This window comes from Crinia signifera, chromosome 3 (assembly GCF_055691185.1).
Source record: "Crinia signifera chromosome 3, ASM5569118v1, whole genome shotgun sequence".
Lineage (NCBI taxonomy): Eukaryota > Metazoa > Chordata > Amphibia > Anura > Myobatrachidae > Crinia > Crinia signifera.
The window spans coordinates 324912174-324925353 of NC_139219.1; the positions used below are offsets into that span (position 1 = coordinate 324912174).

The window sequence follows — 13180 nt, forward strand, 5'->3', positions numbered from 1 at the left end:
CTCTCTCTGCACATGTAACATCAGCCCCACCTGCAGTGCTTTGAGTGATTGTGCCCTTGCGAGTGAACCAGTATAACCCCCCCCCAGTGTGGGGGCACATTCTGCTGCTAAATTGCCCATTTGCCACAACCGCATCCCAGCATTCAGAGCCAGATTGCGCACTGCGGGTGGGTTGCAGAGTACAGGAATTATATGAGCTAATAAGCCCCTTTTTCTTAAGGACAAAAAATTCCGGAAGCCAACCTCAGCAGGAAACTGTTAGCCGTCTGTTCTATGATTGGCTGATAGTAGGGACAGGAAACTGCTAGCCACCTGTTCTATGATTGTCTGATAGTAGGGGCAGGAAACTGCTAGGGGCCTGTTCTATGATAGGCTGGTAGTAGGGGCAGGAAACTGCTAGGGGCCTGTTCTATGATTGGCTGGTAGTAGGGGCAGGAAACTGCTAGTGGCCTGTTCTATGATTGGCTGGTAGTAGGGGCAGGAAACTGCTAGTGGCCTGTTCTATGATTGGCTGGTAGTAGGGGCAGGAAACTACTAGTCCCCTGTTCTATGATTGGCTGATAATAGGGGCAGGAAAATGCTTGGAGCCTGTTCTATGATTGGCTGATAGTAGGGGCAGAAAACTGCTAGCCGCCTGTTCTATGATTGGCTGGTAGTAGGGGCACAAAACTGCAAGGGGCCTGTTCTATGATTGGCTGGTAGTAGGGGCAGGAAATTGCTAGGGGCCTGTTCTATGATTGGCTGGTAGTAGGGACAGGAAACTGCTAGGGGCCTGTTCTATGATTGGCTGATAGTAGGGACAGGAAACTGCTAGCCACCTGTTCTATGATTGTCTGATAGTAGGGGCAGGAAACTGCTAGGGGCCTGTTCTATGATTGGCTGATAGTAGGGGCAGGAAACTGCTAGTGGCCTGTTCTATGATTGGCTGGTAGTAGGGGCAGGAAACTACTAGTCCCCTGTTCTATGATTGGCTGATAATAGGGGCAGGAAACTGCTAGCCGCCTGTTCTATGATTGGCTGGTAGTAGGGGCAGGAAACTGCTTGGAGCCTGTTCTATGATTGGCTGATAGTAGGGGCAGAAAACTGCTAGCCGCCTGTTCTATGATTGTCTGGTAGTAGGGGCACAAAACTGCAAGGGGCCTGTTCTATGATTGTCTGGTAGTAGGGGCAGGAAACTGCTAGGGGCCTGTTCTATGATTGGCTGGTAGTAGGGGCAGGAAACTGCTAGGGGCCTGTTCTATGATTGCCTGGTAGTAGGGGCAGGAAACTGCTAGGGGCCTATTCTATGATTGGCTGATAGTAGGGGCAGGAAACTGCTAGCCGCCTGTTCTATGATTGGCTGATAGTAGGGGCAGGTAACTGCTAGGGGCCTGTTCTATGATTGGCTGGTAGTAGGGGCAGGAAACTGCTAGGGGCCTGTTCTATGATTGCCTGGTAGTAGGGGCAGGAAACTGCTAGGGGCCTATTCTATGATTGGCTGATAGTAGGGGCAGGAAACTGCTAGCCGCCTGTTCTATGATTGGCTGATAGTAGGGGCAGGTAACTGCTAGCCGCCTGTTCTATGATTGGCTGATAGTAGGGGCAGCAGGGACAACAGTGGTTCTACCAGCGAATAGGCTGCTAACAGCTCTGTGTATTACACCGGTCACCAGGGAATGGATCTGTATATTACACCGGCCACCAGTGCATGGGCTCTGTGTATTACACACACCACCAGGGAATGGGCTCTGTATATTACACACACCACCAGTGCAAAGGCTCTGTGTATTACACCGGTCACCAGTGCATGGGCTCTGTATATTACACCGGCCACCAGGGAATGGGCTCTGTATATTACACCGGCCACCAGGGCATGGGCTCTGTGTATAACACCGGTCACCAGGGAATGGGCTCTGTATAGTACACCGGCCACCAGGGCATGGCTCTGTATATTACACCGGCCACCAGGGCATGGGCTCTGTACATTACACCGGTCACCAGAGAATGCCTGACACGCAGCGTATAGGGAATGCAGTGGGTGCAGGAACCAATGCCGTTCTTTTATACAGTGGCATGTTATAGGTATGCCAGGCCCAGGGTCTGTGTAGCTGGATGGAGACATCTTGGGCCTGGCTGTCCGGGTCCTACAGCCAGTGTGAGGAAGCTTCTGCAGACTGACCATGGTCTACTGAGTTGTGATACTAGGATCTTGCATGTGCATGCAGGGGGGTGGGGCTATCTCCTGCAGACGCCTCCTGCTGCAGTCCCGCGGCCCGGCAGTCCCGCAGCAGGTTACCATGCTCCATATAAAAGGGGAACTCTCAGATATATATATTAATCATACAGAAAGGTTTGTGGTGAGAGACTTCTCTGTTTGCAGCCTGTCCTAGAAAACCTCATATTATCATTGTGCTTTAATGGGCACAATTCCCGTTATTAGTGCTGTCCTAATGAGAGGGCCACAGACCGCATGCGAGGCCGGCCCAGAGAGTGTTATGCGCGAGGCAGTGTTTCCTGGTGCGCAGCCCTGTGACTTACTGCACACAGCTGTTCACCGCACTCCTCCATCACTGTGAGATGGCCCTTGTTGCTCTGCCAGCATACATCCCTGTTATGTCATGGCTGGGAACAGCCTGGAAAGCGGAGCGTGCTACCCTTCCAGGCCTCTGATCAGCAATGCTCGCTGTTTGTCTGGCCGGGGGCCTAATACAACAGCATCTAATGTACCACGGTAATTATTAACAAGTGCTATAGCCAAAACAGGAAATATGAAAACTACGCTAAACTGTGAAAAGAAATCTCTGACATCCACTCCCAGCACACTGCCACTGGCTAGGGGAACCGCGCGGCCTAGCCCACCTGACTACGGGCTTAACCCCATTACTGCCATCCACTCCCAGCACACAGCCGCTGGCTAGGGGAACCGGGCGGCCAAGCCCACCTGACTACCGGCTTAATACTACTACTGACATCCACTCCCAGCACACAGCCGCTGGCTAGGGGCACCGCGTGGCCTAGCCCACCTGACTACCGGCTTAACCCCATTACTGCCATCCACTCCCAGCACACAGCCGCTGGCTAGGGGAACCGCGTGGCCTAGCCCATCTGACTACGGGCTTAACCCCATTACTGCCATGCACTCCCAGCACACAGCCGCTGGCTAGGGGAACCGCGCGGCCTAGCCCACCTGACCACGGGCTCAATCCTACTACTGACATCCACTCCCAGCACACTGCCGCTGGCTAGGGGAACCGCACGGCCTAGCCCACCTGACTACGGGCTTAATCCTAATACTGCCATCCACTCCCAGCACACAGCCGCTGGCTAGGGGAACCACGCGGCCTAGTCCACCTGACTACGGGCTTAACCCCATTACTGCCATCCACTCCCAGCACACAGCCGCTGGCTAGGGGAACCGCGTGGCCTAGCCCACCTGACTACGGGCTTAACCCCATTACTGCCATCCACTCCCAGCACACAGCAGCTGGCTAGGGGAACCGCGTGGCCTAGCCCACCTGACTACGGGCTTAACCCTACTACTGCCATCCACTCCCAGCACACAGCCGCTGGCTAGGGGAACCGCGCGGCCTAGCCCTCCTGACTACGGGCTTAATCCTACTACTGCCATCCACTCCCAGCCGCTGGCTAGGGGAACCGCGCGGCCTAGCCCACCTGACTACGGGCTTAACCCCATTACTGCCATCCACTCCCAGCACACAGCCGCTGGCTAGGGGAACCGCGCGGCCTAGCCCACCTGACTACGGGCTTAATACTACTACTGACATCCACTCCCAGCACACAGCTGCTGGCTAGGGGAACCGCGTGGCCTAGCCCACCTGACTACGGGCTTAACCCCATTACTGCCATCCACTCCCAGCACACAGCCGCTGGCTAGGGGAACCGCGTGGCCTAGCCCACCTGACTACGGGCTTAACCCCATTACTGCCTTCCACTCCCAGCACACAGCCGCTGGCTAGGGGAACCGCGCGGCCTAGCCCACCTGACCACAGGCTCAATCCTACTACTGACATCCACTCCCAGCACACAGCCGCTGGCTAGGGGAACCGCGCGGCCTAGCCCACCTGACTACGGGCTTAATCCTAATACTGCCATCTACTCCCAGCACACAGCCGCTGGCTAGGGGAACCACGCGGCCTAGTCCACCTGACTACGGGCTTAACCCCATTACTGCCATCCACTGCCGGCACACAGCCGCTGGCTAGGGGAAACGCGCGGCCTAGTCCACCTGACTACGGGCTTAATCCTACTACTGACATCCACTCCCAGCACACAGCTGCTGGCTTGGGGAACCGCGCGGCCTAGCCCACCTGACTACGGGCTTAATCCTACTACTGACATCCACTCCCAGCACACAGCCGCTGGCTAGGGGAACCGCGCGGCCTAGCCCACCTGACTACGGGCTTAACCCCATTACTGCCATCCACTCCCAGCACACAGCCGCTGGCTAGGGGAACCGCGCGGCCTAGCCCAGCTGACTACGGGCTTAATCCTACTACTGCCATCCACTCCCAGCACACAGCCGCTGGCTAGGGGAACGCGCGGCCTAGCCCACCTGACTACGGGCTTAATCCTAATACTGCCATCCACTCCCAGCACACAGCCGCTGGCTAGGGGAACCGCGCGACCTAGCCCACCTGACTACGGGCTTAATCCTACTACTGCCATCCACTCCCAGCACACAGCCGCTGGCTAGGGGAACCGTGCGGCCTAGCCCACCTGACTACGGGCTTAATCCTACTACTGCCATCCACTCCCAGCACACAGCCGCTGGCTAGGGGAACCGTGCGGCCTAGCCCACCTGACTACGGGCTTAACCCCATTACTGCCATCCACTCCCAGCACACAGCCGCTGGCTAGGGGAAACGCGCGGCCTAGTCCACCTGACTACGGGCTTAACCCCATTACTGCCATCCACTCCCAGCACACAGCCGCTGGCTAGGGGAAACGCGCGGTCTAGCCCACCTGACTACGGGCTTAATCCTACTACTGACATCCACTCCCAGCACACAGCTGCTGGCTAGGGGAACCGCGCGGCCTAGCCCACCTGACTACGGGCTTAATCCTACTACTGACATCCACTCCCAGCACACAGCCGCTGGCTAGGGGAACCGCGCGGCCTAGCCCACCTGACTGCGGGCTTAACCCCATTACTGCCATCCACTCCCAGCACACAGCCGCTGGCTAGGGGAACCGCGCGGCCTAGCCCAGCTGACTACGGGCTTAATCCTACTACTGCCATCCACTCCCAGCACACAGCCGCTGGCTAGGGGAACCGCGCGGCCTAGCCCACCTGACTACGGGCTTAATCCTAATACTGCCATCCACTCCCAGCACACAGCCGCTGGCTAGGGGAACCGCGCGACCTAGCCCACCTGACTACGGGCTTAAACCTACTACTGCCATCCACTCCCAGCACACAGCCGCTGGCTAGTGGAACCGTGCGGCCTAGCCCACCTGACTACGGGCTTAATCCTACTACTGCCATCCACTCCCAGCACACAGCCGCTGGCTAGGGGAACCGTGCGGCCTAGCCCACCTGACTACGGGCTTAATCCTAATACTGCCATCCACTCCCAGCACACAGCCACTGGCTAGGGGAACCACGCAGCCTAGTCCACCTGACTACGGGCTTAACCCCATTACTGCCATCCACTTCCAGCACACAGCTGCTGGCTAGGGGAACCGCGCAGCCTAGTCCACCTGACTACGGGTTTAACCCCATTACTGCCATCCACTCCCAGCACACAGCCGCTGGCAAGAGGAACCGCAAGGCCTAGTCCACCTGACTACAGGCTTAACCCTACTACTGCCATCCACTCCCAGCACACAGCCGCTGGCTAGGGGAACTGTGTGGCCTAGCCCACCTGACTACGGGTTTAATCCAATCACTGCCATCCACTCACAGCACACTATGTCTCTATTGGGCCCAGTACAGTATAGAAAGGGCAGGGCCTAGATGGAGGTAAGCCTGGTCACCCTGTCAGTGCGATGTTACTATTGGGCCCACCACAGGTTCCCTGTATAGTACAGAGTAGGCAGGGCCTAGATGGAGGTAGGCCTGGTCACCCCTTCAGTGCCATGTTACTATCGGGCCCACCACGGGCTCCCTGTATACTACAGCCAGGGCAGGACCTAGATGGAGGTTGGTCCGGTCATCCTGTCAGTGCGATGTTACTATCGGGCCCACCACAGGCTCCCTGTATAGTACGGAGAGGGCAGGGCCTAGATGGAGGTAGGCCCGGTCATCCTGTCAGTGCGATGTTACTATCGGGCCCACCACAGGCTCCCTGTATAGTACAGAGAGGGCAGGGCCTAGATGGAGGTAGGCCTGGTCACCCTGTCAGTGCGATGTTACTATCGGGCCCACCACCGGCTCCCTGTATAGTACAGCCAGGGCAGGGCCTAGATGGAGGTAGGCCTGGTCACCCTGTCAGTGCGATGTTACTATCGGGCCCACCACAGGCTCCCTGTATAGTACAGCCAGGGCAGGGCCTAGATGGAGATAGGCCCGGTCATCCTGTCAGTGCGCTGTTACTATCGGGCCCACCACCGGCTCCCTGTATAGTACAGAGAGGGCAGGGCCTAGATGGAGACAGGCCTGGTCACCCTGTCAGTGCAATGTTACTATCGGGCCCACCACCGGCTCCCTCTATAGTACAGCCAGGGCAGGGCCTAGATGGAGGTAGGCCTGGTCATCCTGTCCGTGCGATGTTACTATCGGGCCCACCACAGGCTCCCTGTATAGTACAGCCAGGGCAGGGCCTAGATGGAGGTAGGCCTGGTCACCCTGTCAGTGCGATGTTACTATCGGGCCCACCACAGGCTCCCTGTATAGTACAGAGAGGGCAGGGCCTAGATGGAGGTAGGCCCGGTCATCCTGTCAGTGCGATGTTACTATCGGGCCCACCACAGGCTCCCTGTATAGTACAGAGAGGGCAGGGCCTAGATGGAGGTAGGCCTGGTCACCCTGTCAGTGCGATGTTACTATCGGGCCCACTACAGGCTCCCTGTATAGTACAGAGAGGGCAGGGCCTAGATGGAGGTAGGCCTGGTCACCCTGTCAGTGCGATGTTACTATCGGGCCCACCACAGGCTCCCTGTATAGTACAGCCAGGGCAGGGCCTAGATGGGGGTAGGCCTGGTCATCCTGTCAGTGCAATGTTACTATCGGGCCCACCACAGGCTCCCTGTATAGTACCGCGCTGCTGAGGCATCAATGACTTTGTGTTTTCTTTTCATGTTCCAGGAATGTGCATTCCTCTCCCCTACTGGTATAAAACACATTTCTCCCAATGACTCCTGCAGAGAACCGGGGATGTTTTCATATCTTACACAACAGGCAACGTGGCACTCTCCAGCAGCACCAAGGTATAAGTGATAAAGCAAGACTGAGTATGCCCCACCACAAGACAGCAGCCTAGGGGGGGTTTTGGGGATATCACCATGTTGGTCAACTGGCTGCCACAGACCACCACTTTCAGCCTATATCTGTAGGTGAGTCTGGAGGTGCCCGAGTCGGCTGTAAGTTACCACCGTTCTCCTGTATACAGACAGACACACTGTGGCACATGGAAGGCTTTATCAGAGCTCGACGACAACGTAATCCCGTGTCTGACAACCAGCCACGTTTCTGCAGCATATTCAGAGATGCAATGTGAGCGCAAAACCGATACACAGTACACAATACATACACAATGGGCACGACTTTAGTACGTGTACTCGTAGGGGAGCGATGTTTTGCAAGTGCGCATGTGCATAGTCATTTATCCGCATGTGCAGGCACTGTGTACGAGCGGCCATGGCGAATATATTATTCGCCGAGTGCTCGCACACAACAGTGCGGGTGGGGGGCGTGGAGCGGCGGGCCGGGGGATGTGCGCCCATGGGAACGCCCAGCGTGTTCCCAAAAAAACGCCGGGAGTTCCCATGGAAATCAGGCAGTGTCGCAGCTGCAGGGGGCGGGCATCTGACATCACCGAATGCCAGCTGCCCGCCTTGTTCCCGTACAGGAAACACGCTAAGCTAAGGCACCAGAGAGTGCCTTCGTTTTGCGTCCACGCTCCAAATAATTCGATGGTCGGGGGCCATCGAACAGTTTGGTCCCCGCACCCAAGGCTGCGAATGCATGCTTAGGCAAAATAAAAATATATTTTTTTATGACAACACTAAGAAATGAGCGTATGAGACCCCTCCCCTGACATAATGAGACCCCTCTCCAATTCAATCTGTGTCCCCTAACAGAGTATAAGAATCCCCCCTCCCCTGACGCAGTATGAGACCCCCTGTCCCTGACACACACAGGATAGGCTGCAGTCTCAGGCCACAATGAGTGCAGTCACCGGGCCCACAGCACTGCCAGCGCAGAGTTACCAGCTCACAGGAAACGTCTTGTGCTAATGCCATTAAATGAAGCGTATTAGGACAGCGGGTTCCAGTACAGCCGTCCACAGCGCGGTACAGCAGGTCACCAGCTTCCGCTCACAGATCACCCCGCTGAGCAGACGCCAGCTGTTTTATGGCTGGGGCCTAACGTCTGCACATGGGCCGTCATTGTCACCTCTATCACTGTATCCGTCAGGTGCAATGGCGTGTCACGTTCCGCTGTGCCCAGAACAACAGGTGGCCGCACTATTGCCTATTAGCTGACGTATCAAAGAACAAACACTCTTCCATCACACTGCAAACAGCTATTTCTTCATACTGCTCTCAATGGGGACATTACACTGAAAAACATGATTGCTTTTTAAATGATCCTGATCTACACTATGAGATTTCCTACATAGTAGACAGAGGCATTTAAAAATGCTTGCTCCTTTTTTGTGTGTATATTGGCCACTAGGTGGCACCGTTCTTTGACCATGCACAATAATTCTTCACTTTATCTCTGGACTGCTGCTTCGATAGACCACGCGCCCTATTGGCACACTAATACGATTTTAATGTTCAGGGTAACCGAGGGCCTTTAATTGGCTAAACGTGTACAGAATAATGATATTATATACTGCATTGTTTGCGTCTGTGGTGGGTACGCTGTCATCTGGCAACCAGCGCGTGCAGCATTTATTGCAAGTCTCTCTCCTGTAAATCACATTACCACAGACGTTGTTTGTATGAACGATAAGTCGCAGCTTGACATTGCCTGAAAGTAGATGGAAAACACACAACACCTCTAAAGTCTATTTGAAACTTGCGCTCTTGTCTTGTGGCAGCTTGTCCGACAGATGGAGAAATATATAATACAATCTCCATGCAGAATAAATCAGTCATATACGATGTGCATTACACACACACACACGTTGCATTGTGAGGGGAAGTATTTTCTTACGCACAGCAGACTTCCTGTCAGCAATCCCACTGGAGATCACTGCATGTGCGTGTACTTGTGAATGTTCAAACTGGCTGTTTTACTTATGGCAACTTGTATTATTAGGGTACTTTGACCTCATAGAGGCCAGACTTAACATGTTCATGAGGTAATGTTCCTAGTGATTTCATAGGCCATAGTCTCACAGAAATTGCTGAAGCGCACAAAATGGCTGCCCCCATCATGCCAGTTGCACTTTAAAATTACTGCTATACTTTTTTTTTTGGACAGACCACTGGGCAAACATCATGGAGAAACTTAATCCTATATACAGTATGTCTATAAATTAAACCGCAGACTGTACAATGCAGATGCAGTATCGGCTTTGGCGCTGAGCATGTGAATACACACAGTTTCTAAGGCTAAATCACTGTCCCGGCGTCTGTACAATTCTTGTGACAGGCACCAGTACCGGCGCATGTGCAATATCGGCCTAGGTACTGTGCATGCACTCACCCCAGGTTCTATGGCTGCTTCGGAGGGAGGGAACACCTCCCAATGGCAGTGCCTTGGGTGACTGGCAGGTTGGACTTCCAATAGGAAGCCACTACCAGTCACAGGGAAACCAGTGCAGTCTGGCTGCACTACAGTGATGGATTTTACCTGGGGGGGGCCTGTAGTCCTGCAGCCCATAGGTAAAAACCGCCAATGCGTTTAACCCCTGGCAAGTAAGTCTGTGCTAAGACACGCATAGGGACATAAGAACCAGGGTCTCTCTCTGTCTATTAGAATACCTATATACGGAAATCAGCGTCACCTTTATAAACACCTGCTCACCAGCAGCGATAGAGGCGGCAATATTATCACCAGACGCAGCTGGCGGCAGAGTTGTGCACCCTCTGGACACATTAACATATGCAGGACTCAAGGACGATCACCCAGACGCCTTGCACCTGTCCTCTATGTACAGTAGGGTGACCAACTCATCCCTTTAATCCGGGACACATATTAATTACAAAGGTTCTGTGGCTGGCTTTCACCTGGTTTTAAACTGCCACACCTTAAGACTCCATTTCACCTGGTTTTAAACTGCCACAGAACCTGTGTAATTAATATGTGTCCCGGATTAAAGGGATGAGTTGGTCACCCTAATGTACAGACGTGTACTTCTTACAAAACAGCCCTTCACACATGCCCCGATTACACCTCTCTCTGCCAGCGTAGCAGTATACACTGTGCTGCACCCCGCAGACACTGCTGTGCTACATGTACCGTACAGCCGGCTGCCATGTACGCGCTCCTGTCAGACAGATGTGTAATACAGAGTAAGGGGGGGACGCAGATAGATATATAGATAGAATTTATACCAACACGTGTGAAATAGCTCATGAACACAGCTGCATAGGCGTGACACACGCCTATATCATGTTATGTAAGACATTACATACACAAACAACACAGCAGCACTTAGTGAGGAATCTCTGTGACAGTCACTGGAAAGATGTCGGTTAGTAACTCGCTGACGATGGCCGTTGCTAGGCAACGTTTAATTCCGCACTGCTTCCCCAGACTGGGACGCGATACCAAGTAACAGGAGAGATGTCTCCAACATCCTGCACAACTGCGCGTCGGCCTCATGCCGACACACCGACTCCAGTAACACATAGCAGGCGACACATCTGGCTTGGCAGCCATGAGTGCACCACCTCACCCACTGACGTTCTTTACACACGTGTGTTTAGCGTCTGTAACGGGGTAATTTATAAATGTGTGAATGAAGATGATGTGTGCGATCAACGTCACTGTGCAAGCATTGAATGTCCATACTCTGTATATATGTATATATATATATATATATATATATATATATGTATATATCTGTCTGCACATACCTCCAAGAGGAGAGGACCAAGAGACTCCTTCTCAATCATGCCCCCGCTGCTGGAGGAGATGTCCGATTTTTGGACGTCATCGTCGGCACCTGGAGCTTTCTCTGCAACAAAAGAGTAGGTGAGAATTAGGTGGCGTCACCGTACACCCCCATACACCCAGAACAGCGATCCATCATGGCAAGCAATGGCCCCCCGGCTGGACTCTAAACTGGATCACATATATTTTCGTAATAATAGATTATATACATCCATCTAAAGTATCTATCCATCTATTCATATTAATAGATAACCAAAAAAACACCAAAAAAATGTGGGGTACTTCCTCATCTTTGCAGCCACCGCTTACACTACGGAACTTATGTAGCACCACTGTCCCCTCGCGGGCTCGATTGGCTCGCCACGCTTCGGGCTTGGTGGTTCGATTCGCTCGCCACGCTTCGGGCATGTTGGCTCGCCACGCTTCGGGCTTGGTGGCTCGATTCGCTCGCCACGCTTCGGGCTTGGTGGCTTGCTCCACTTCGCTTGCCACAACTTTACTTATGGTAACAGATGGTAGCGTGGACACGGGGAGGGTAGCGTGGACACAGGAAGGTGGGGTAGTTCCTAGCCGGAAATCCTTACGTAGCGGTTAAGTAGCAGGTTACTTAACTGGCGTAGCAGTGGCCGCAAAGATGAGGAAGTACCAAATGTGGCGTGGGGTGTAGAGTTTGTGGGCTGAAAACTGTCACAGCTCAAAGTGAAAGTAAAAACGGTTACAGCTCAAAGTGAAAGTACATTGCAGAAGCCGCCATTTTTACGGGCTTTTAACTAGTATTCAATACAGTCTAGTTTTCTAGTCAAAATCCGGCGAGATACGGTCATTAGGTCTAAAGCAACTAGGTCGACAACCATTGGGTCTTCACCACTAGGTCGACATGGGTTTAGGTTGGCATGGGTCTAGGTCGACAGTTCATTAGGTCGACACAATCATTAGGTCGACATGGGCAAGGTTGACAGTGAAAAGGTCGACATAGAGTTTTTAACATTTTTTTTTAAAACCGACATGTGCCGATAGGCGGTATTTCACGCCCTACCATCCACTAGGGCGTGGTGGGAGAATAAAATAGTGTACCGGAAACATTGCAAGCGAAGCAAGCGATGCGGTGCACTTCAACCTGTGTCCATGTCGACATTCGGGTACAAAAACAGTGAAAACCCCAATGTCGACCTTTTGACTGACGACCTTGCCCATGTCGACCTAATGCTTGTGTCGACCTAATGTCCTGTCGACCTAGACACATGTCGACCTAGCTGCCGACCTAACAACCCACGCCCAATCGGACATAGTCAAAATCTTAAGTGAGGTTTGTATGGTTCAGGACTCCAGAGAGAACATAACATCTCCCCATGTGTTTACACCTTATTTCTCCAGTATCTATATAACTACATTATTTATCTATTCTAATATCTACTCAGATCTATGTCAGATCTAATATCTACCGTATAGATATTGCAGTGACTGTATATAGCATCCTCTCCCCGCTCCCCAGCAGCACCATAGAGACAGAACCGCCCGGCAGACGCTCACATACTCAGCCACTTACAGTAATGGGCTTAAATGGTAAATTTCATTAGCTGCCACTCTGTAACTTTCCTCCTTTAGAAGCACTTGTTGTAATACCCAGGAAACCGCGGCAGCACACATTACACCTGATAGGCCTGGTTAGCAGTCATCGCTAGGCAACTGCCGGTGCTTACACCACTACAACTCCCAGCATCCCACAGCAACGTCCTGGTGGCACACATTACACCTAATAGGCCTGGTTAGCAGTCATCGCTAGGCAACTGCCGGTGCTTACACCACTACAACTCCCAGCATCCCACAACAACGTCCTGGTGGCACACATTACACCTGATAGGCCTGGTTAGCAGTCATCGCTAGGCAACTGCCGGTGCTTACACGCCTACAACTCCCAGCATCCCACAGCAACGTGCTGGTGGCACA

At 53.3% G+C, this 13180-nt stretch overlaps 1 protein-coding gene across 4 annotated transcripts in view; it reads right to left on the bottom strand.

Moving 5' to 3' along the window:
- NCOA1 (nuclear receptor coactivator 1) overlaps positions 1 to 13180 on the bottom strand; it is a 261684-nt gene that overhangs the window by 44374 nt on the left and 204130 nt on the right. For all 4 annotated transcript variants that reach the window (XM_083178823.1, XM_083178822.1, XM_083178824.1 and 1 more), the window contains one exon: positions 11197 to 11297. In XM_083178823.1, the coding sequence (XP_083034949.1) occupies positions 11197 to 11297 (101 nt within the window). The remainder of the gene's footprint in view (positions 1 to 11196; positions 11298 to 13180) is intronic.